General features: G+C 39.9%; 1 protein-coding gene across 1 annotated transcript in view; it reads left to right on the top strand.

Moving 5' to 3' along the window:
- The window catches only part of LOC126174755 (calmodulin-binding transcription activator 1), a 1816127-nt gene that overhangs the window by 1734917 nt on the left and 55822 nt on the right, over positions 1 to 25388 (top strand). The window contains exon 28 of the mRNA XM_049921082.1: positions 23742 to 23816. Within this exon, the coding sequence (XP_049777039.1) occupies positions 23742 to 23816 (75 nt within the window). The remainder of the gene's footprint in view (positions 1 to 23741; positions 23817 to 25388) is intronic.

Genomic DNA, 25388 nt, shown 5'->3' with positions numbered 1-25388 from the left:
GGGGTGTATCTAGGTAATTGAGGAGCAACTAGAGGTCCAGTTGGATTTCTGGAATGGAGTCATTGTGGGAGGGTTTGTAAGTGGACGAATCTGACAGCTGCCAGAGTCCTTCTGTCAGATAATCCCTGTGGTTCAAATCACAGTGGTGGAGCCTTTGTCAGGAGGTGGGATTATAAGGTCAGGATCAGATTTTAGGTGCTGGATTGCAGTTCTTTGTGCAGATGTAAGGTTAGATTGCATGTTGTGGGATTTGGGGAACGGTGAGGCAGGGTGTGAGGTTCAGAAATTCTGTAATGTTAACAGGAGTGATTTGGGGGCAGTGGGGAGGATCATAATTGGATGGAGCAGTGAACTGAGTCATGAGGGTTTCACCATTGGGTTTGGATTGAGCCTGATGGGTAGGGTTGGTGGCAAAAACATGTTTCCACTGTATGGTCCAGGAGAAAGACAGAAGGTTTTTAATTAATCCAGCATGATTGAGTTTGGGAGTGGGGAAAAAGGTAAGACCTTTGGAAAGGACTGATACTTGTGTGGAAATAAGGCTTTTGGAGGAAAGGTTCATGACCGTGTGTTTGGCCTGTTTAGATTATTTATTTCATTTAGTGGTGGGAGGAAGTTTCTGAGAAAGGATCTGTGAAAGGAGTCATCTGATGTACATACTAACCTGCAACCTTTGTGCTACTTTCTATGTGGGCATGACAATGAACAAGATGCCTCTCCACATATATGGCCACCAACAAACTGTGTTCATGAGACAACTGGACTACACGGTTGCTGAACAAGCTGCCCAACAGAACGTGCTTTACTTTGGTGACAGCTTCACATCCTGTACCATCTGGATCCATCCTACCAACACAGCATTGTGGAAGTGTGCAGGTGGGCACTCTTCCTATAATCCTATGTTCCCATAACACTCCTGGCCTCAACCTTTGCCAATCGCTGTTCTTCATCCTTTCACCCAACTATCTTCTTCTCTGGTGCTTAGTGTCACTCCAGCACTACACATCCTTGTATTCCATCTATGTACCCACTAATCTTTTTTACTCTTCTCTATTTCTCTCCTTTTCTGCTGCTGCACTCTCCACTCCCCACCCTCAAACCTTTTGGCGGCATCTAGCAGCCCTAGTACCCTGTGCCCGCCATGTCCCTGCATGCTCCCAAAAGCATCACTACACACTATTCCCACCCCTACCCTGCTATCCCTCTCCCTCCCAACCCCAGCCTCCTCCTTAGCCCAACCACCCATGGCTTGCTTCTCCTATCAAGTGCATTTGCAAACAGTCCAGCCTCAGTGGCTAGAAACAGTGGCCATGTGTGTGTGAGTTGTGCTTTCTTAAATGTGTGTGTTTTCTATTTTAGAGGAAGGTCTTTTGGCTGAAAACTCAAATAGGAGCATTAAACATAAAATGTTCAGAATTATGCAAGATTACACATGAAAAATATGTTACTTTTCCTTTAAATCCAATCTTTACTTGTGTTTATGTGTGGGGGAGAGGAGGTCGATTTCCATATCTTAAGTTATTATATCTTAATTTCTCTCAAGACTGTATATTTACAAAAGTACTGTGTTAACTGTGTTAACTATGAATGCATTTTTATTGTTTTTACTTATGTTAAATAGTCTTAGTTATGTACGGTTTCTTAAGGATTCTACTGTATTAAACTAGAATACTTAAAGTTGCAGAACTTTAACATTCCAGTCACAGCTAAAGAGTTACGGCTGTATGGTTGTATTTATCAATAAGACATTCCTTCTTCAGAGATAAAGCACTAAAGGGGAATAAAGGGTAGTAAATTGAGACATGTGTTCAGTAAAATTCAAGATATTGTATGATAGACTGGATATTTAGCCCAGGATGGATTAAACCAAGAAGTAGACTATTCTGAGCAACACACAAGAATTGGGTTTTTTAAATTACATCTGGTATTTCAGGGAAAATAACCAGTAAATGTTCAAGTTCTTAGAAGGATGATAATAGCTGTAAAATGGTAGTGATGGGAGCATGAACAAAGATTGTGGTGGAACAAACATACAAATATAAACTCATAGTTCAGTGAGAATGAAGAATATTTCAAAGTCTTCAGGCAACAATGAAAGCATCTGCTTATTTTAACAGCAATACTTATTGTAACACACACAAATAAAATATATGTTGACTGAGGTATTATCAGTGTGATTGATTGTTGGTGTGTTTTAGTGTCTCCAGCCAAGCTGATGATTTGATGTTGTACACAAGATTTTGGTTAATAAAATGGTTACATTCTTCAGTTGCTCAAAGCAGTGACCTCTGTTTTTCCTACTTGAACTGCCACCAGACCGGTTTGATCATCAATATAGGGTAACAGCTGATATACACTGGTGGAAAACAAAAAATCACAACACCAAGAAGGAATGGTGCGACATAAATGAAAATTGGTAGGTGTGTTTATACATCTGAAAGATGATGTATATTTAAATTTTGCACCAGTCGCATAAGAGTGGTGCTAGGAGTGCCACTATGAAGATACAAATCAGGTTTGTTTAAATAAACACTGTAATGGACGTGAGTGTTAGCTACCTTTGAGACTGGATGTGTCAATTTGATGTGAGTGAAGAATGCCTTGGAGGCATCAAGGATGCCATTATCAACGCCTTACTGAGTTTGAACATGGTCATGTAATAGGACTATGAGAAGCTGGATGTTCCTTCTGCAATATTGCAAGAAGACATGGCAGGAATATAGCCATTGTACATGATTGCTGGAAGCAGTGGTCACAACGATGTATGGACACAGGAAGACCGGGCTCCAGATGACTACATGGCATTACCACAAAATAAGACCACCAAGTTCAGTTTACAGTTCTGCTGCATCGTAATGCAACTGCGTGAGCAATTTGAGCAGTAGTTGGCACCATAGAGACCAACAAACTCTTACAAATTAGTCACTTCAAGAATAGCTCCAAGCTAGATGCCGTGTAGTGTGCATTCCACTGAACCCACACCACTCCCATTTCTGTCCGCCGCTCGTGGTCTCGCGGTAGCGTTCTCGCTTCCCGAGCACGGGGTCCCGGGTTCGATTCCCGGCGGGGTCAGGGATTTTCACCTGCCTCGAGATGACTGGGTGTTTGTGTTGTCCTCATCATTTCATCATCATCCAGGAAAGTGGCGAAATTGGACTGAGCAAAGGTTGGGAAATTGTACGGGCGCTGATAACCACGCAGTTGAGCGCCCCACAAACTAAACATCATCATCATCACTCCCATTTCTGACTTCAGTGGTGTCAAGTGAGAGAGAGGACAGGTTGTAGACCTGTTGTATTTTTTGCTGAAAGCTGATTCAGCCTCGGTGCCAGTGATGGCCATGTTGGTTAGAAGGAGGCCAGTTGAGGGTCTGCAGCCAACTTGACTGTGTGTTAGACACACTGGACCTACACCTGGAGGTGTGGTCCAGAGTGCATTTTCATATGACAGCAGGAGCACTCTCATGATTATCCCATGCACAGTCACTGCAAATTTATGTGTTGATTTGTTGATCCAACTTGTTGTGCTGCCAGTCATGAACAGTGTTCCAAGAAGTGTTTTCCAGCAGGGTAACACTCACCCTCTTACCGCTGTTGGTTGGTTTTTTGATTTGGGGTAGGGGACCAAACAGCTAGGTCATTGACCCCATCAGATTAGGGAAGGATGGGGAAGGAAGTTGGCTATGCCCTTTCAAAGGAACCATCCTGTTATTTGCCTGTAGCGATTTAGGGAAATTGTGGAAAACCTAAATCAGGATGGCTGGACGTCCTCCCAAGTGCGAGTCCAGTGTGCTAACCACTGGGCCACCTTACTTGGTCACACTGATGTTGTGACCCAACATGCTCTACAGATTGTTGACATGTTGCTCTGGCCTTCATGATTACCAGATCATATGGACATTATTGGATGACAACTGCAGCATCATCCACAAACAGCGCTGACCATCCCTGTATTGATCAACCAAGTGCAACAGGCATGGAATTCCATCTCACAAACTGACATCCAGTGCCTGTACAACACTTGCATGCATATTTACGTGCTTTCATTCAACATTTTGCCAGTTACAATGGTTATTACTGTACCAGCATTTCCCATTTGGAATGGCTTATATCACACTTACATTAACCTGTGATCTTGCAACGTTAGTCACTTACATATGTTACCTAGACAAATGTATTCCTGAAATTTCATTACTATACCTTAATTATTTTTTGGTGTTGTGAATTTTTTTCAGTCAGTGTATAATTAGAGAGAATTGGAGAGTATACAACATAGTGGAAGATTAGCTTAAGCTAGGTGGTGGAGCCATCTGTATCTTGTAAAAATAGCTTCCCTCTGTAAAATTCTGAAGATTTGATACTTGAACTAAATATCTAGAGCAAACATAGCTGTTATCCAAAGCTTTTACATTGTGTGTTGTATAATTTTCATTGAAATGTGGTATAATTCCAATACTGAAATAGGATATAAGTCGAATATTGAACCTCATCTGTCTCTTCTGAGATAGTTACTTTTGTTATTGCTAGTGTAGATGGTAGAAAAGTGCTTGCACATGCACTGAAGAATGAAACAGCATTACCATAGTTTAAATTTCATTTGATGATATTTGTTTCATTGGTAATGGGGCTGGGTAGATGTTGATAGCTAGCTGCTGTGGAAAAATTGTCAAATGATATACTAACAACAGAATTCTGTGACAAAAAAGTGATTAAAGATGGTATGATAGAGACTTAGACATGTGGGGAAAGCTACTCTGGATGGGATAGGTAGAGTGGTCAGAATAAATCTCATTTTGGAGCACAATTTCAAAAAACACAGTCATAGTAGAGAAATTGGTTAAGGGACACATAGCAAAATAGCGTTGCACTGCTGTTGTGCCAGTGAGGAATTTACAGGATTTTGATGTGGCTACAATAGGTTGGGAAATCTTTCTGAGGACTGATGAAGCACCTGCTCATATAAAAGTATGTGTAAAGACAGGACTGCTTTGTGGAATATGTAGAAGTTTTTATTGAAATGTAGCTACTGCTTCTGTAAAGGTCAGTATTAATAAATAGTATTTCTGTTGTTTCATTCAGACATATGGTTTGACATTAGACTTCATTCCTACTCAACAGTTACAGAGAATGAAATTTAGACCATCCAGTATTAAACCGAAACTCTTTGTTCCTCATTTGGTATACTTTTTTATATATCTATTGTGTCAGTCCATAGCCAAAATGCTTTTTTTGAATATATTCTCACATGTGACGTAACTGGATAGGGTATGTACTGGAAAGTATGTATGAATAGGCTTTTAAAAAATTTCATTTAAATAATTCTGAGCACTCACTTATAGTAAAACTCTTCTTGCTTCTAAAAATTTTTACACAATAGTACTTTAAAATTCTAAATAATTGCACCTATAATAAATATCAATGCCATGCTAATAACATTGTTTTTGTACAACCCAAATACTTACCTGTAAACAGCAGTGATAGCTACAAAAAGTGTAGGAAAGTCTTGACTACAAACCAGTATTATTAACAGTTGTGGATGACAATGAAGTCACATCAAATGACCTTACCACCCTTTGCCACTGTCAACCGTTGTAGATTAGTACGACACACAGTCTACTTGATCAACTGCATCTAACCATCTCAGCAAACTTAATCTTCCATAGTAAGTGCAAAGATGGTGTTTAAACAAGTCTCCCATATTCATAAAGCTCAAAAAAAGAAAAAAAAATCTAGTGATTATGAGTCTGGAAACAAAAATGTGTTGAAATATGGGCCACTATGGCATACAGGAGTCATCTGTCCATTGACACAACAGGTTAAACACATCCTCCAGGTCCCCTCAAAGACTCATTAATTCCTGCAAACACATTTGGCACCCATTGTCTGTAGTCACATGCATGTTCTCAATGGGAGAGCTGTACTACAATCCCACGAAATTCAAGAATTAATTCAGATGATCACTGGGCCAGGCTAGTGAAATCTCTTTGACCAATACATCATTCATTAAAAATTTGGGTCAGGTATTGTCATATAAGATATGGAAGGTGAAGTGGCACCCCATCATCCTTAGACCAGATCCTTTGTCTTTCTGGAAGGAGATTATTCTGAATGTTGTTGTTGTTGTTGTTGTGTTCTTCAGTCCTGGGACTGGTTTGATGCAGCTCTCCATGCTATCCTGTGCAAGCTTCTTCATCTCCCAGTACCTACTGCAGACTACATCCTTCTGAATCTGCTTAATGTATTCATCTCTTGGTCTCCCTCTACGATTTTTACCCTCCACGCTGCCCTCCAATACTAAATTGGTGATCCCTTGATGCCTCAGAACATGTCCGACCAACCGATCCCATCTTCAAGTCAAGTTGTGCCACAAGCTCCTCTTCTCCCCAATTCTATTCAATACCTCCTCATTAGTTATGTGATCTACCCATCTAATCTTCAGCATTCTTCTGTAGCACCACATTTCGAAAGCTTTTATTCTCTTCTTGTCTAAACTATTTATCGTGTATGTTTCACTTCCATACATGGCTACACTCCATACAAATACTTTCAGAAACGACTTCCTGACACTTAAATCTACACTCGATGATAACAAATTTTTCTTCTTCAGAAACGCTTTCCTTGACATTGCCGGTCTACATTTTATATCCTCTCTACTTCGACCATCATCAGTTATTTCGCTCCCCAAATAGCAAAACTCCTTTACTACTTTAAGTTTCTCATTTCCTAATCTAATTCCCTCAGCATCACCCGACTTAATTCAACTACATTCCATTATCCTCGTTTTGCTTTTGTTGATGTTTATCTTGTACCCTTCTTTCAAGACACTGTCCATTCCGTTCAACTGCTCTTCCAAGTCCTTTGCTGTCTCTGACAGAATTACAAGGTTATCGGCAAACCTCAAAGTTTTTATTTCTTCTCCATGGATTTTAATTCCTACTCCGAACTTTTGTTTCCTTTATTGCTTGCTCAATATACAGATTGAATAACATCGGGGATAGGCTACAACCCTGTCTCACACCCTTCCCAACCACTGCTTCCCTTTCATACCCCTCGACTCTTATAACTGCCATCTGGTTTCTGTACAAATTGTAAATAGCCTTTCGCTCCCTGTGTTTTACCCCTGCCACCTTCTGAATTTGAAAGAGAGTATTCCAATCAACATTGTCAAAAGCTTTCTCTAAGTCTACAAATGCTAGAAACGTATGTTTGCCTTTCCTTAATCTTTCTTCTAAGATAAGTCGTAGGGTCAGTATTGCCTCACGTGTTCCAACATTTCTACGGAATCCAAACTGATCTTCCCCGAGATCGGCTTCTATCAGTTTTTCCAGTCGTCTGTAAAGAATTCGTGTTAGTATTTTGCAGCTGTGGCTTATTAAACTGATAGTTCGGTAATTTTCACATCTGTCAACACCTGCCTTCTTTGAGATTGGCATTATTATATTCTTCTTGAAGTCTGAGGGTATTTCGTCTGTCTCATACATCTTGCTCACCAGATGGTAGAGTTTTGTCAGGACTGGCTCTCCCAAGGCTGTCTGTAGTTCTAATGGAATGTTGTCTACTCCCGGGGTCTTGTTTCGACTCAGGTCTTTCAGTGCTCTGTCAAACTCTTCACGCAGTATCGTATCTCCCATTTCATCTTCATCTACATCCTCTTCCATTTCCATAATATTGTCCTTAAGAACATCGCCCCTGTATAGACCCTTTATATACTCCTTCCACCTCTCTGCTTCCCCTTCTTTGCTTAGAACTGGATTTCCATCTGAGCTCTTGATATTTATACAAGTGGTTCTCCTTTCTCCAAAGGTCTCTCTAATTTTCCTGTAGGCAGTATCTATCTTACCCCTGGTGAGATAAGCCTCTACATCCTTACATTTGTCCTCTAGCCATCCCTACTTGGCCATTTTGCACTTCCTGTCAATCTCATTTTTGAGACGTTTGTATTCCTTTTTGCCTGCTTCACTTACTGCATTTTTGTATTTCCTCCTTTCATCAATTAAATTCAGTATCTCTTCTGTTACCCAAGGATTTCTACTAGCCCTCGTCTTTTTACCTACTTGATCCTCTGCTGCCTTCACTATTTCATTCCTCAAATCTACCCATTTTTCTTCTACTGTATTTCTATCCCCCATTCCTGTCAATTGTTCCCTTATACTCTCCCTGAAACTCTGTACAACCTCTGGTTTGTTCAGTTTATCCAGGTACCATCTCCTTAAATTCCCACCTTTTTGCAATTTCTTCAGTTTTAATCTACAGTTCATAACCAATAGATTGTGGTCAGAGTCCACATCTGCCCCTGGAAATGTCTTACAATTTAAAATCTGGTTCCTAAATCTCTGTCTTACCGTTATATAATCTATCTGTAACCTTTTAGTATCTACAGGGTTCCTCCATGTATACAGCCTTCTTTCATGATTCTTGAACCAAGTTTTAGCTATGATTAAGTTATGCTCCATGCAAATTTCTACCAGCCAGCTTCCTCTTTCATTTCTTAGCCCCAATCCATATTCACCTACTATGTTTCCTTCTGTCCCTTTTCCTACTGTCGAATTCCAGTCACCCATGACTATTAAATTTTTGTCTCCCTTCACTACCTGAATAATTTCTTTTATCTCATCATACAGTTCACCAATTTCTTCATCATCTGCAGAGCTAGTTGGCATATTAACTTGTACTACTGTAGTAGGCATGGGCTTCGTGTCTATCTTGGCCACAATAATGCGTTCACTGTGCTGTTGGTAGTAGATTACCTGCACTCCTATTTTTTTATTCATTATTAAACCTACTCCTGCATTACCCCTATTTGATTTTGTATTTATAACCCTGTATTCACCTGACCAGAAGTCTTGTTCCTCCTGCCACCGAACTTCACTAATTCCCACTATATCTAACTTTAACCTATCCATTTCCCTTTTTAAATTTTCTAACCTACCTGCCCGATTAAGGTATCTGACATTCCACGCTCCGATCCGTAGAACGCCAGTTTTCTTTCTCCTGATAACGATGTCCTCTTCAGTAGTCCCCGCCCGGAGATCCAAATGGGAGACTATTTTACCTCCGGAATATTTTACCCAAGAGGATACCTTCATCATTTAATCATACAGTAAAGCTGCATGCCCTCGGGAGAAATTACGGCTGTAGTTTCCCCTTGCTTTCAGCCATTCGCAGTACCAGAACAGCAAGGCTATTTTGGTTAGTGTTACAAGGCCAGATCAGTCAATGCCCCTGCAACTACTGAAAAGGCTGCTGCCCCTTTTCAGGAACCACACGTTTGTCTGGCCTCTCAACAGATACCCCTCCGTTGTGGTTGCACCTACGGTACAGCTATCTGTATTGTTGAGGCACGGAAGCCTCCCCACTAACGCCAAGGTCCGTGGTTCATGGGGGGGGGGGGGGGGGGATTATTCTGAATAGCATGGATAATTTGTCACAAAATTATTGATAGATGGCACCTTTCATTTTGTCCTGTAATATGTTCATGTCCTTTGTGTCCACCTCCTGTAATGGCTGTCTGTGCATTGTTACTGTAGTGAGCTTCATACATTGCTTCCATGTTTGCTGGGGAGGATTTAGATCCTCCCACACATCATTATTGTGAAAATTTATTTGTTTAATTTTAACATAATGAAAAGGATAGTTGCTACTCACCATATAGCGGAAATGTTGAGTTGAGGAAAGGCACAGCAAAAAGACTGTCGTTAAGTTAGCTTTCGGCCAACAAGGCCTCTGTCAAAAGTAGACAACATACACACATGCACACACTCATCCAGATGCAATTCACAGACACATGACCACAGTCTCTGGCAGATGGAGCCAGACAGCGAGCAGCAGGGCATTATGGGAGAAGCAGCTGAGTGGGGGTAAGGAGGTGGCTGAGGTGGGGAGGGGAAGGGATAGCAGGGTACGGGGTGGTGGATGGTAAAGTGCTGCTGGGAGTGTGCAGGGAAGAGGTGGAGAGTGAGGGCTGTGTAATGCTGGAATGGGAACAGGGATGGGGCTAGATGAGTAAGGACAATGACTAACAAAGGTTAAGGACAGGAGAGTTATGGGAGTGTAGAATATGTTGCAAGGAGAGTTCCCATCAGTGCAATTCAGAAAAGCTGGTGTTAGTGGGAAAGATCCAGATGGCACAAGCTGTGAAGCAGTCATTGAAATAAAGGACGTTGTGTTGGGTGGCATGGCTCAGCAACAGGGTGGTCCAGTTGTTTCTTAGCCACATTTTGTCAGTGGCCATTCATACGAATAGGCAGCTTGTTGTTTGTCATGCCCAAGTAGAATGTAGCACAGTGGTTTCAGCTTAACTTGTAGATCCCACAACTGATTTCACAGGTAGCCCTGCCGTTGATGGGATAGGTGATGTTTGTGACAGGACTGGAGTAGGTGGTGATGGTGGTGGGAGGATGTATATGACAGGTCTTGCATCTAGGTCTATTGCAGAGATATGGGCCATAAGGTAAGAGGTTGGGAGCAAGTGTGATGTAGGATGCACAAGGATACTGTGTAGGTTCGGTGAGCGGCGGAATACCACTGTGGGAGGAGCTGGAGGGATAGTCATTTCAGGGCATGACGAGAGGTAAGTGAAACCCTGGCAGAGAATGTAACTCAGTTGCTCCAGTCCTGGGGTGGTGGTGGGGGGGTACTGAATCATGAGGTGAACGCTTCTCTATGGCCAGGTGGTGGGGCTTTGGGAGGTGTTGGGGTGACTGGAAAGATAAGGCCGGGGAGATCTCTTTTTGTACGAGGTTTAGGAGGGAAGGGGGAATTACAATCTGTAAAGACCTCAGTGAGACCCTTGGTGTACTTCGAGAGGGATTGCTTGTCACTACAGATGCAATGGCAGTGGATGACTAAGCTGTATGGAAGGCTTTCTTGATATGGAATGAGTGGCAGCTGTCTAAGTGGAGGAATTGCTCATGGTTGGTAGATTTGACATGTAGCCATCTTTGAGTTGGAGGTCCACATTGAGGTAGGTGGCTTGACAGGTTGTGTAGGTTGTGTAGGACAAGGTGAAGCGAATGGGACAGAAGGTGTTGAGGTTCTGGAGGAATGTTGACAGGACATCCTCAACCTTGATCCAGATTATGAAGACTGTCATCAGTGAATATGAACCAGGTGAGGGGTTTGGGATTCTGGGTGTTTAGGAAGGATTTGTATAGATGGCCCATGAATAGGTTGGCATAGGATGGTGCTACACAGATGCCGATAGTTGTACCCCGGATTTGTTTGTAGGTAATGCCTTCAAAGGAGAAGTAATTGTGGGTTAGGATATAGCTGGTCATGGCAGCTTGGAAGGAGGTGGCTGGTTTGGAATCCATTAGGCTTTGGAAGGATAGTACTCATTAGCAGTAAGGAATGTTGGTGTAAAGGGATGTGATCAACAAGCTAAGCTGCAACCACTGTGCTGCATTCTATGTGGGCATGACAAGCAATAAGCTGTCTGTCCATATGAATGGCCACTAACAAACTGTGATCAAGAAACCAGTGGATCACCCTGATGCTCAGCATGCTGCTCAACATGGCATCCTTCATTTCAATGACTGCTTCACAGCCTGTGCCACACGAATCTGCATTCCTGCAACCCTCCTGGCCTCAAGCTGCGTTAGTCATTGTCCTTACCCATCTAGCCCCTTCCCTGTTCCCATACCAGCACTACGCAGCCCTCTATTCCCCAACACACCCATTCTTTTCACTTCTCTCTTTTTCTGCTAACCCCCCCCTCCCCTTCTCCCCCACCCTCTCTCTAACCTCATGACTGCAACTAGCTGCCCCACTCTTCACCTCATCCCTGAACACTCCCAGCAGCACTTTACTGTCCCCCACCCCTACCCTGTTATCCCTCCTCCTCCCCACCTCAGCCTCCTCCGTACCCCTACCTGGATGCCTTTTCCATAAATCCTGCTGCTCACAGTCTGGCTTCAGTGTGCCAGAGACTGTGGTCATGTGTGTGTGAGTTGCATTTGCATGAGCGTGTGCGTGTGTGTATGTTGTCAACTTCTGACAAAAGCCTTGTTGGTTGAAAGCTAACTTTCCAGCAGTCTTTTTGCTGTGCCTTTCTGTGACTGAGCATCTCCGCTATATGGCGAGTAGCAGCTGGCCTTTTCATTATATTGTCACATTTTTCGATTTTGCCTGATGGGTTTTCTTCCATCGTAACCCAATGCTGTTTTCTTTTTTTTACTGTTTTCTAATGCATTACTATACTCAGTGTCCATCTTCCTTTCTCTTCATTCCTGTGTTCTTTCACCTTACAAAGTGCATGCCATGCCCTACCTGCGAGCCACACTGTATCAACCGTCTTGGCGGCACCAACAGACTGATACAGGACAACGATGACTGTTGGTGCAACATCTTATGTCCCACACTACACCTGCCGATATTATTAATCCTATACCTACATGTTGATCATTCTCCCTGCATCACCCTTGTGTATTTTCATGTGTTATTTCCCGCACATTTCTTGTGCTACACGAGCTTGTATCTCATCCTACCAACCCCTCTCCACCTCCCACTCCTTCCCCTCTCTGTTCCACTTCACACCTAATAATTTCACGTATCGTAGTCACTTCTACCATCCCCCTTTTGGTACTTATCCACCAACAGACCTGCAAACCTCTTTACAAATACTTTTATTTTTCATTTGATCACATTGTGACTTCACACCAATTTCAGTTGGTTCTCGCCATTCACCATTGGTCTACTGCCTCAGATTTCATCTTGTTTCCTCATACTTCAGCCTCTTCTTCCTTTTTGTATTTTTTCAGATGTGTTTGAGTGTATTTTTGTGAAGATTCTATGTTATTTACGTATTTTTATGCATTCTTTCCACCACTATGGATCCCTGCTCCTTCCATCTGCATCAATACAGAAAAGTTTCCTTATCCCCAGCCAGAACACAGTCCCACATACTGTTCCTGCATTCTGCATTGTTGCTTGGCTTGTGGGAATCCCCAAAATGGCCTTACCATCAAATTACCCTTCTCCGGCTGCCACCCTTCCTTCCACAATGACCAACATCTATTCAGATTCTGCCAATCCTTAGTCCTCACCAACATAGTCCTGCAAAACTGAATCAATCAGGCCAAACTTCCTTACAATACCTTCTCTCCATCTGTAAAATTCTCCTGCTATGTAATCCCAAAAGCCTGGATTCCATGACACACATTGAAACTTCTGCCCTCCAAGAACTAGAGCAACATGCACAACACCACCTCCAAAAACTCCCCAATCTGCTTGCTTCCTACTACCATCTTGGACTACCACTTTTGACCACCTCTATAACAACCTCCAAACCTCCCCCACACCCCCTCATCCTATCTCGCAGACCTACTACACTTACCCCACCCTCCAAAATTCCATTCCATCACCACACAGAATCTGGAACCTAATCAGACCTGAAACAGTTGTGAACCTTTCCTCCAAAAGCCTTAGCACTGCAGAAATATCAGTCCTTTCCAAAGGCCCCACCTCTTGCCTCACCCCTAAATTCAACCATGGAGGACTTGGTAAAGACCTTCTCACCTTCTCCAGGTCCTTATAGTGGAAACACTTTTTCACCACCAAGCCTACCAATCAGACTCAGCAAAGAACCAATGCTGAACCCTACCTTATTCAGTTCACTCCTCCATCCAATCGTGATCCACCCCCACTGCCCCCCAAATAACCCCCTGTCAACATTCCAGAATTTCTTAATCTCGAACCTTTCCTCACCATCATTCTCCAAATCCCTCAACATGCAAACTAACCTTACATCCGCAGAAAGATCTGCAATCCACCATCTAAAAACTGGTCCTGGCATTATAATCCCACCTGTTGACAAAGGCTCCACGACTGTTGTTTTGGCACAAGAATTACATGGCAAACCCCACCAGCTGTCACATTCATCCACCTACAAACCCTGCCACAGTGACACCATTCCAGAAATCCAGGAGCATCTGTAGTCTGTCCTGAAATCCTTATGCCAATCCCAGAACCTCTACCCAGAGTCCATGTCTCTGCTCACCCCTACCACTCCCCACACTCTTATCTTCTCCATGCTTTCTAAAGTCCATAAACTCAACCACTCAGGACACCCCATTGTGGTCTGCTCTTGTAGATGAACACCTTCATCCTCTTACCCACGAGCTACCCTCCTACATAAAAGATACCAACCATTTCCTCCACCGACTCTCCACAGTTCCTGTTCGTTTACAACATGGTGTCCTGCTCGTCACTGTTGATACCAACTCACTTTACACTAACATCCCTAATGCCCATGGCCTTACCAGTATTGAACACTACCTTTCCCAGTGCATGACAGATTCCAAACCAACCACCTCCTTCCTAGTCGCCATGACCAACTGTATCCTCACCCACAATTACTTCTCCTTCGAAGGCATGATCTAGAACAGATCTGGGATATGGCTATGGGCACCATCCTATGCCAACCTATTCATGGGACATCTAAAGCAGCCCTTCCTAAGCACCCAGAATGCCTATCCACTCACCTGGTTCGGATTCATTGCTGACATCTTTGTGATCTGGATCAAGGATGAGGACACCCTATCCACATTCCTCCAGAACCTCAACACCTTCTGTCCCATTTGCTTCACCTGTTCGTTCTCAACCCATCAAGCCACCTTTCTCAATGTTGACCTCCTACTCAAAGATGGCATAACACATGCTCCCAACCCCATGCCTCATGTCTCATATCCCTGCAATAGACCTGGATGCAAGACCTGTCCCATACATACTCCCTCCACCACCACCATGACCACCACCACCTACTCCAGTCCTGTCACAAACGTCACCCATCCCATCAAAGGCAGGGCTACCTGTGAAACCAATCATGTGACTACAAGCTAAGCTGCAACCGCTGTGCTGCATTCTACTTGGACATGGCAACCAACAAGCTGTCTGTCCGTATGAATGGCCACTGACAAACTGTGCCCAAGAAACAACTGGTCCACCCTGTTACTGAGCATACTGCCCAACACAATTTCCTTTATTTCAATGACTGCTTTACCACCAAAGCCAGCTTTTCTGAATTGCGCAGGTGGGATCTCTCCTTGCAACATATCCTGTAATCCCCTAATCCTCCTGTCCGTAACCTTTGTTAATAATTGTCCTTACCCATCTAAACCTATCCCTGTTCCCATTCCAGCACTACAAAGCACTTTATTTCACCAACACACCCAGTATCTTTACTTCTCTGCTTTCCTGTTAACCCCCACCCTCCCTCTAACCTCCTAACTGCACCTAGGTGCCCCACTCTCCACTTCATCCCTGTACTCTCCCAACAGCACTTTACTGTCCCCCACCCTTACCCTGCTATCCCGTCCCCTCCCCACCTCAGCCACCTCCTTAACCCCACCCATTTGCTTCTCCCAAAATGCTCTGCCGCTCGCTGTCTGGCTCCAGCTGTCAGAGACTGTGGTCATATGTGAGTGCATGTCTGTATGTTGTCTAATTTTGAAAAAGACCTTGTTGGTCGAAAGCTAACTTTCTGACAGTCTTTTTTCTGTGCCTTTCTACGACCCAACATCTCCACTATATGATGAGTAGCAAATATGCTTTTCATTATACTGTTATATTCCATTCTGGATTTTCCATTGTTTTATTATTTTAGTTTGTGTGATTCCATAAATAAAATATGGTCTCTGATCTGTGAATCACCACCACCCTCTCTTAGGAGCTATTAGTGAAATTGTAATCTGGTGTAGTGGTTGTGTGGTCATTTTAACCGTTGTGAATAAAGTCATTTCTCATGCAAAATTTTGATTTAGTAGCATTTTAATGTTTTTGGAACGTTGCAATTCTTTATACACTTCTTTCTTGTTTATCATAATACTCATACATCATTAACTGTTGAAACTTTTCAAGCCCTAGGTGCCACACTTGCCCTTATTTTGATTATCCCAAGTCACCAAGTCATGAAAATAATATGCTGAACAGTTTTTTCAAATGGAATATAGTAAGGTCATTGTCAGTCAGCACATGCATCATGGATGTATCGAATAATGCCACTGGCTAATAAACCATATCAGAATACCGTACACATTTTTAAACAGAATAATAAGATTTCTTTTTAATGTTAAAATTCTTTAGGTGATTTATGAAATTGTTAACCATTTTTTATACAGGTACAATCTATTTATGGTAAGAAAAGACATGATTTTGGAAACAAATGTTGGTTTAACATTCTGTCTAGGATGAGGTCATTAGAGGCAGAGCACAAGCTCAGATAAGATGATTGTGGAAGGAAGCCAGCTAAGTCCTTTTCGAACACCCGTCCAATTATTCATGTTAATGAAAGTACAGAAACTATGGAAAACACAAAGGTCGATCATTTTATGTGGCTTTGAAATCCCACCCTCCCACATGTGAGTCTGGTACTTCAACCAACATGCAAGCTTGTTAAATGTTTCACACAAAACTGCTTTGATTGTCAGCAGTGCAATCAATTGACTGTGTACAGGCATAATCATAGCCAATAAAAAGTGAGTAATGGGCTTCAACAACAGTACAGTTTGCACTGTATTCAAAAGTAAAGTGACCCAAATCTCAACAGTGCTCATTTCCAGGCATAAACTTATAGGTGGTTTGTTTTATTTCATTATATCATTTTTTTTCCAATACTTTTTAAGAAACACACTGTTTAAGAGAAAACAGTGCCCATCTTAGGTAGTTGTAGCACTGCTCCATTTGAGGTCTTTGGTTTTGTTGAATGTTCCTAGTGAAACCTGGTGTGGAAATGATTTGCAGTAAATACTGAGCTGCTGTCTGTAACTATTTTGGGAAGTCATGATTGGAAGTAAGGAAAAAACTACATATTACATCCCATATTGTATGTAGGAAAACAATGTTGACAAAACATGAAAAAGGAGGAAATATGATAACAGAACATCTAGATAGTAGGTTCATTGAGAAAATAACCATCAACATGTGATCTTAACTCAAACTGTTTAGTTTATTGGTGTTGTGCTACAGGTTTGTATGGTTGGAGACCACCTTGTAATTACTGAAAGCTACACTAGAAGTGTAACCAGTATTGTTTTACATTTAAAATAACTGATATTTTCCAACGACATAAATAGTTAATACTTATACTATAATGGAATACTGAACAACAACCCAATTGTCAGTGTTGGTTAATGCGAGTAACTGGAAAGGTAGTCAATGCAAATAACATAACAGACCTAATGAATCAAGAAATATGATATTCAAACTTCAAAAGGTGTCAGTATTTTGTAAACCATTTAACAATAGCTAGAAAATAAAGAAAGGAAATAATGAATGTCAAAGTAAAAAGAGATGCAAAGTCTGGCTCAGGCCACTTTGTCTGTAAGATTAATTTCCTCCCTCTCAAGAAGAATTAAGAAAATAACAATATTATCCACAGGTATGACATATTAAAAACTAAATGCTATTGTAGATTTTTTGAAAGAATGTCAACAGCATTGGAAGTTTGAATCCAAGAACTTGACTGCCACTGCCTCTGAGAACCAATGGGAAGCTAGAAGCCAATACCTTCATGGAAGAAAACTGAAACCTAGATTATGAAGTGATGTCTTGGGCAATGCAGCAGTATGCGTAACAGTTACCTGGAAAAAATGCAATATAGTAAAGAAGCAGGACAATTTTAATGTGTTGTATATGAGTAATAAGAATATATGGATTAGTCATACAGTGTATTTTTAACTATCACCTCAAAAATGTCAAACTGTGACCATGAAACTTGGGTCAATATTAGTCCTTCTCTACACATTCATCTTTCAGTATGACACAATTTAACCAACAATGAATGACTTTTCAGAGTCTGTGGTTGTAGACATCTGCATTTTACTGTTCAGGAAACATCCGACCATGAAAATCATATCATAGACATTCTGGTAATGAGTGCCATGCAATGGTTTCTTCTTCCGAGAAAAGAGGAATAAGTCACTCGGTGCCATATTGGTAGAGTACAGGGTGAGGCAAAATTTTATAGCTCAAAGAAGCAGCATGTGTAAGTGTGCCCTGTTCAGAATGAGCTGTGGTTGTAGTCATGGAGAAAAATAGAACCTCTTGGACAGCTTTCCATGGTGCTTCATCCTGAAAGGCTCCCATAACCTCATCAGGAGGTTTTGGTAGCATATTCCTGCGATGGTTTCACCCCATCATAATCTGTTAGCACTACACCATGGCAGCCATGGAAAACACTTGTTGCATCAGCTTGCCTGATGATGGTTGGGTCATTGTCTTCTTCAGCAATGGTGCATCCATGTTTCTACTGCTTGCTTTGCTCCTTTGACTCAGGGCCAAAGTGATGCACCTGCTACTAACTCATGGTAGCTAAAGAATCCATCCAGAGTGCCCTGACACAGCTGACAAATTTTTGCTATTGCTTTGGTTCAGCAGGGATTTCTAATGTGTGTCAGAAGTTGCAGAACTCTTGCAGAAGTCATGTTCAAAATGTTGTACAAAAGTTGAAAACTGATCCATGACTGATTTTCACTTTTTACATTATCACTTCAGTTTTGATATGCCCACCTTCATGCTCCAGTGCCTCCACTTCTCTTGTCATGCAGGGATTTCAGCGTGTCAGGTGTGATAAAAAAAGTAATGGGAATTTTTTTTTTTTTTTTTTTTTAAAGAAACTTTATTTATTCATCATCAGCATCAACTCTGTACCCTTAAAAGTAATCCCACTCAGATATAATACATTTGTGTCAGTGCTTTTTCCTATCTTGAAAGCACTTCTGGAAGTCACTTGTCATTATGGTGTTCAGCTCCTTCAGCGATTCTGTTATTATCTCATCAATAGTGGTAAAATAGCATCTCCTTTCAAGGTGCTCTTCAGCCTTGGGAATTGAAAGGAGTTGCAGGGGACAATGTGCAGCAAATACAGTGACTGAGGCAACTTAGTGGTCAGTTTCTTTGTCAAAAAAATCATGAAGAAGCATTCATTTGTGATGCAGTTTCCACAGGAGGTTTCACCACAATTCTGGTTGTTTTCTTCAGATTACATCACATGGAAGGTGCATAACTTCCAGGTAGTATTCCTGATTGAACATATAACCATAAGGCAGGTGCACTGTCCAATTGTAAATGAAGAAAACAGTGAGAAGAACCTTCATCTTCATGTGTGTTTAAACATGTCGGTTTTTTTTTTTTTTTTTTTTTTTTTTTTTTTTTTTTTTTTTTTTTTTCCCCATGTGTGTGTATGTTGGCACTTCAGGCAGATTCCATTGTGATGATTGGACTTTGGTTTCATCGTCATACCCATACACCCATGTTTCATCACCTGTAAGAAGTTCTGAATCATTGTTGACATTATTCAGCAATTCCTGAGTGATGCCTGTGTGATGTCTTTTTTGGTCAAAAACCAAAAGACTTTGCTGCTACATGTTTCATGCCCAAAACATCCAAAAAAATTGCTTGGCCCGAACCAAATGATAAGCCGGCATCATCAGCATCCTCTCTGATGGTGATTCAGTGATTTTTCCAGAACCATTTTCTGTACTTCTTCCAAACTGCACATTGTTGTCAGTAATTGAAATGCTAGGGCACCCAGGGTGGTTGTTGTCATCAACATCTTCTCAGCCCTCTTTGGAATGTTTATACCACTCATAAACTCATGTCTTACTCGTAGTAGATTTGTCAAAGCCACAGTCAACGTTTCTAATGTGGCACTGCAGTTTATTCCATTTTCAAGCCAAATTTAATACAAATTCTTTGATACATGTTCACTGAGTACTTGAAAACACATATAACTTTTTTGACTGTAAACAATAAACTAAATGTTTCAAGCTGCTGACAGTCCAAACTTACTTCAGGAACATGCGTACTGACAAGATGGAAAAAATTAGAAAATTGTTTGTATAAAGCCTACAAAATTTTTAAAAAAAATCCCACTCTTTTATCACACCTCTTATATCAGAACTGTAGACGTATACCTACAAAAAATAATTGTGTGACTTTAACAAGCAGAGCTAGAACAAAAACAGTAATCTGAACATATTGATGAGGACTTCCAGAACAATGTGCTAAATTTTTATCAATCTTTCAAAATCCAACTTCAAATTTTTTGGCTCAATTCTTAAGTAAAAATGTAACTGCTAGAAACTGAAATTAAAACTGCTCTTAATCAGTCTACCTCTGAACCTTCCCAGGTCAGATCTGACACATACAGTCAGACAGAAAGTATTTAGTTTATCAGTAGCTTTTAAAACAACAAAACAGCTGATGGGACACATTAGTGATAGACATAAGTTACAAAATGCAAGAACTATTTATGTAACAGTTGCACAATTGGAGGATATTCGGAGAGCTGTCATCTTACAATCTGAATGGCAGCCAGCATGATCCATTCCCTACACAAGATTTTCTATTTTGGTTGGGGAAGGGGGGTGGGGCGGCAATGGACGTTGTAAGGGGCATGACAGTTGTGGGGTACAACAATATGCTCATATTTGTTGATTTTTAAGCAAGCAAGTGAGTCAGTAGATTATCAATATTTAAAATTCTATAAGGGTTTGGAATGGGTTATTTGTTTAGGAACATGCTAGAATAGACAATCAGAGAGACCTTGTTGAAAGTAAAATTCTTCATTAAGATCTCAGCATCATTTGAGATTGAAAATGGTGTTGGACATCATCATGCACTTTCTTCCCTTATTTCAAATGTGTATTGAGAAATAAAATCTAAGAATCGAGAAAGATATTACACCAAGTAGAAAAAATGATTGCTACAGGCTGGGCTTCAAACTCAAGTCAATTGTGGGACCTCTGTCGGTGATATGGCTACCTTTTGTAAGAACGTCAAGTCAGGAATTAGAAAACTTAATCACCTGAAGGAAATAGCTAAGAGTTAAGCCTACAGCTTTGCTTTGAAAAGTGATTATGTAACAAATATCATTGACTTCTCCTCTCTATGTGAAAATTGTCTGAGATAAAAAATTTATGTACTTTGATGAGGTGATCCAGTAGAATTGGCTGTAACATGAAGCAATCAGTTTTAACATTTTAAACTTAGACTGAATGTTGATTTGATTTTTATTTCATCCTGTAAAATAAAAGTGTACAGTGAATGTGTGTATAAGAGACAGAATCAAGATTCTAAGCACCTGGTATTTACTCAGAGCAACAATTTTGTTTATGCTTGATAACATAATATTTATATACAATATTATTTACAGATTTACTTTGTTTTGTAATCATTAACTCTGTAATATTCCATTACTATTAGATAGTCTTCGAGCTTTTTGGGAATCTCGTCATTACAACAATCCCCAAGATTCTGTATAGTTTTCTTATTTCTACTTTCATGACTAATTTCAGAAATGTACTAATAAAAACATACAGTGCAATCACTGTTTTTATTAGTACATTTGAACTTTTCTTTGTTAGTTATTTAATGTTTTTAATTGTACAGTTATCACTGAAGATACCTTATGTAACCACTATGAAACTTATTTGCATTGTCTTGATATATGTATTTTTCTTGGATCAGTTTTTGTCATTTCCTTCAGCATAGTTTATATTTCTAGCTCTTTCTTCTTATCATTTTACTTTTAGTGTGGCCATCATAATTGTTATTGATTTTGCCTCTCCTATTATTTCTCTCTACTCACTTTTAAACATTTAATACTTCTAGTTTCATGCAACTGTCATAGTTCTTGAAGCTTCTTGTGGTGTTCTAATATTTCATTGGTAGTCCACTGTGCTCAAGTCTGCAGCTTTTTTACTTTTGGAATGGTACTTTAAAATGATGTATTTTAAAGCTTCATACTTCTCATTTACATTTCCAGCCTCTAGAGTTTCAATCCAGAGTACCCTACTTAATTTCATTTGGATGACGTTCAAGATTTACTTGCTAATGATTCTAACTTTTTTCATTGCCTCCCAAAATTCTGATTTTAGTTAATTACTTCTGCAAAAGCATGTAAACTGTCAGATGTTTTTATTATGACTACCATTGTTTCATAGCTACAACTGTTAAAATGGTGCTAATAATTTTGTCAATTATGTGTAATTCTGAGAAGTTGTGCTTATAGGTGTAGGTATTTCTGCCTCCATGTTAAGCTGTACTGACAATTCCTACAAATCTTTCTTTCTTTTTTACTCTTTCCCTGTGATGATCAGTATACACAGAACCTTCATAAGCAATCCTTCATTATCCAAGTAATTTGTCTTTTTCATGAGCTGTAACCTCCAAAACCAATTAGCACTGAAGCAGAGCACTGCAGCAGATGTGTTTAAGATCTAGTAAAGCATTGTGTAGACAAATACATCCAGTAACATCAGTGACTAGAAAGAGAAGACTGCTGTTGTGTGGTCACATATACAAAATAGATCATGACTGGGCAATTAAGAGGATCTGGAACTATAGCCAGAAACAGTGATATATTCAGAAATCAAATATGTGGTTCACAGGTATAGGAGATTCAGAATGGAGAAAGCTTCTGACAGAGGAAGGAGAAAGGGCACTAACTTGGCAATAGGAGAGCTACTAGACACTAAAAAGGAAAACGATTTAACACAGTCTGTGGGGGTTCAGTTCGAGTGTGAGTGTGTGTGTGTGTGTGTGTGTGTGTGTGTGTGTGTGTGTGTTTTGGTAGTTCATGAAGTAACTCACTTCAAAAGATTATGTATGTTCACCATTTTCCATAAAAAAAGAAGAAAATGTTAATATCACTGAACCACTGCAATTAAATTAATAAAGAGAAGCCATAGAAAAAATGTAACCTTAAGCCATAGCTGCAATGTAACAAATTTCATGGAAGCTGACTGAACAGACTACATTTCTTTAATCTCTGCAGTATTCTTCAAAGATATCTTGTCACTGCTGCAATGCACTTACTGTACGTAAGATTATACCTAACTAATCCTTGATTGATTACAGGCATACATTTCAAACAGGGAATGTTGCGAATGTTGAACTTCTATACAGCCTGCATTACTCATTATTTGTGCTTCTTTATGGCACAGAATGTGCAGAATAAACAATCACGGGAAACAGTTAAATGTGAATGAAATGCTGAAGATGTATGCAGATACGAGTTATTTTGGTCATGAGATTTCTAGTTTAAGTTCAGTGACAGTTTAGAATCCCTGTCCAAACGTACTCAAAAGACTTGGAAAAGGTTGAAAATGTACAAACAAACTGCAAATATACAAAAAATTGCAAATGTGTACTCTTGCAGCTCAGAAAGTAAGAACCAACTAAGCTGGGAATCTTGCAGACAAAATTTATTGAAAAAAAATCTTAATATCATTGGACTTTACAACTGAGAAGACTCTTGAAAGGTACTCAGAGGTTATCTAGGGCAGGACAAAGCTTAGATTATAATGATTAATTAACAGTAGAAAATTATTGTTATGAATTAACTTATACTTCTAGCAATTTACTACAAATTTGTTAACTGTCGAGGTTGCTCCATATTTACTTTTCTTTTTCAGGTAGAAAATGTATAAAAAATGTTGCACAATGTTAAGCTATTTTGTACACAATTTCGTACCAGTACACAACTGAAATTCATGAGCCTTAACTGTAGCATATATAGTAGTGAAAGAAGGAAGTTCAATATGTTTTGGTATTGTGTGACTTTTTTACCTGGTGAAGTTATTAATAAATGTATACACAACTGTTATTTCCTACAACATGCTGAGACCAAGAGTGGTACAGAATTTTAAGTGACCAAATGTTACCTCGAACTTCCCCAAAAGAACAGAATTACTCAACAATCATAAACAATGGCTAAATTTCTTTACCTTTCATTTTGTGTAGGCGCACATATTCGCAGAGACGACAGCATCAAGCAGCTCGGAAAATTCAGCAGTTCATGAGACAATCGAAAAACAAGTATGTATTATAATTTATGTATGAAAATTTCAAATTTTTTGTGAATATTTAATTAAGGTATGAAATCTACACACCAAGTGGTGGCAGGAGAACACACATATAAAAGGTATTAAAATTTGCAAGCTTTTGGAGCCAGTGGCTCCTTATTCTGGTAGTAGGGTTGGAGGGGAACAAAGGGGAGTGAAGGAACAGGGCTGTTGCAGTTTAGGAAAAGGTTCTAAACTCTGCCTCTTTTTCTAAACCTCATCAGTCCTTTTCCTTGACCCCTCTTCTTTCCCCTTCAACCCTTGTGCCAAGAGGAGGAGCCACTGGATCTGAAAGCTTGCAAATTTTAATACCTTTTATATGTGTGTTCTCATGCCACTGCATGGTGAGTAGACTTCTTAATTGAATATTACATTAAATTTTCAGAAATTGATTATTCTCATTGATATTATTAAGGTATTATGATTTTACTGAAATGAAATCTTATATTTTTATCCTTATTTAATGCTGTCATCAGCTTATGGGACATTAGTCCACCAAATACGGTGAGTATAGCCCCCAGTTAATTTTTCAGAAGTTTATTTAATGTAGTTATTCTTTGTGTTGGTGCTCTACTGGAGTAGTTGCTATAACTAAAAATTCCATTTAGCTAAGTGGTACATTTCCCCAGGACTGTAATTTTTCCAAGTAGATTAAGCTTACTGTGACATTCACAAAACCACTTATACATATGTTTATCTACTTTCATGTGAGCACTTTTATATTATTTAAATATATTTATTACATCATATTGTTTCTTATTTTGATATTTGCATCACTATGACTTTATTTCTTTTTTGTTTGTAAATTTGATTAGTGCCCAAAATAGTTGCTTTGGATTTAAAATGCATGCCATGACAGATACATTTTTATAGCTTTCAGTAACAGAAACATGAAATTTGAGAGGTGTCTCAATGGCCCTCTGTAATCTGATAAAATGCAAGAACTTTTTTTGATTACTCGAAGGTTCCGTTTTTTGTTGTGTGATGTTTCCACTGATTTCTGTGCATCACTGTAGCAAAATCTTGGCTTGAAAATAATAAATGAAATACGTATAATCACCAAATAATCAGACTGGTACTGAGATTGAAAAAGAACAGATAAATTGTGGAAGATAGGGAACAAACTGGGTTCAGTTTAAATGGAATCCATTTTAAACAAACTATTTCCTACACACTACAGAAAATAATTGCTCTCATATTTATGGCTATCTTTTCTCAATTAAAATATTTATTTATTTTGTAACAGAAGCTACATTACCGACTACTAATAACTATGTACAATATTTATACCATTATCACTGTGTATCAAACAAGATGTCAAAGAACTTTCACTTTATTGTGGCCCAGAAATTACTAATCTCAATGCTTATACTGCTGCTTATATGGGGCCAATCTCAATGTATGCAGCAAAGCACAGATTGCACTGGAGTAGCTTGGCTGTCATTTGTGATAATGTGCAGTCACACATTGTCAACCTTGCCGAAAATATTGCACTACTTTAGATTACTTCCCCACCTTGTATCTCCTGATCAGGTTTGGAGAGAGA

The sequence above is a fragment of the Schistocerca cancellata genome, chromosome 3 (assembly GCF_023864275.1).
Source record: "Schistocerca cancellata isolate TAMUIC-IGC-003103 chromosome 3, iqSchCanc2.1, whole genome shotgun sequence".
In the NCBI taxonomy this organism is placed as follows: Eukaryota; Metazoa; Arthropoda; class Insecta; order Orthoptera; family Acrididae; genus Schistocerca; species Schistocerca cancellata.
This window is presented reverse-complemented; position numbering and strand designations above follow the sequence as displayed.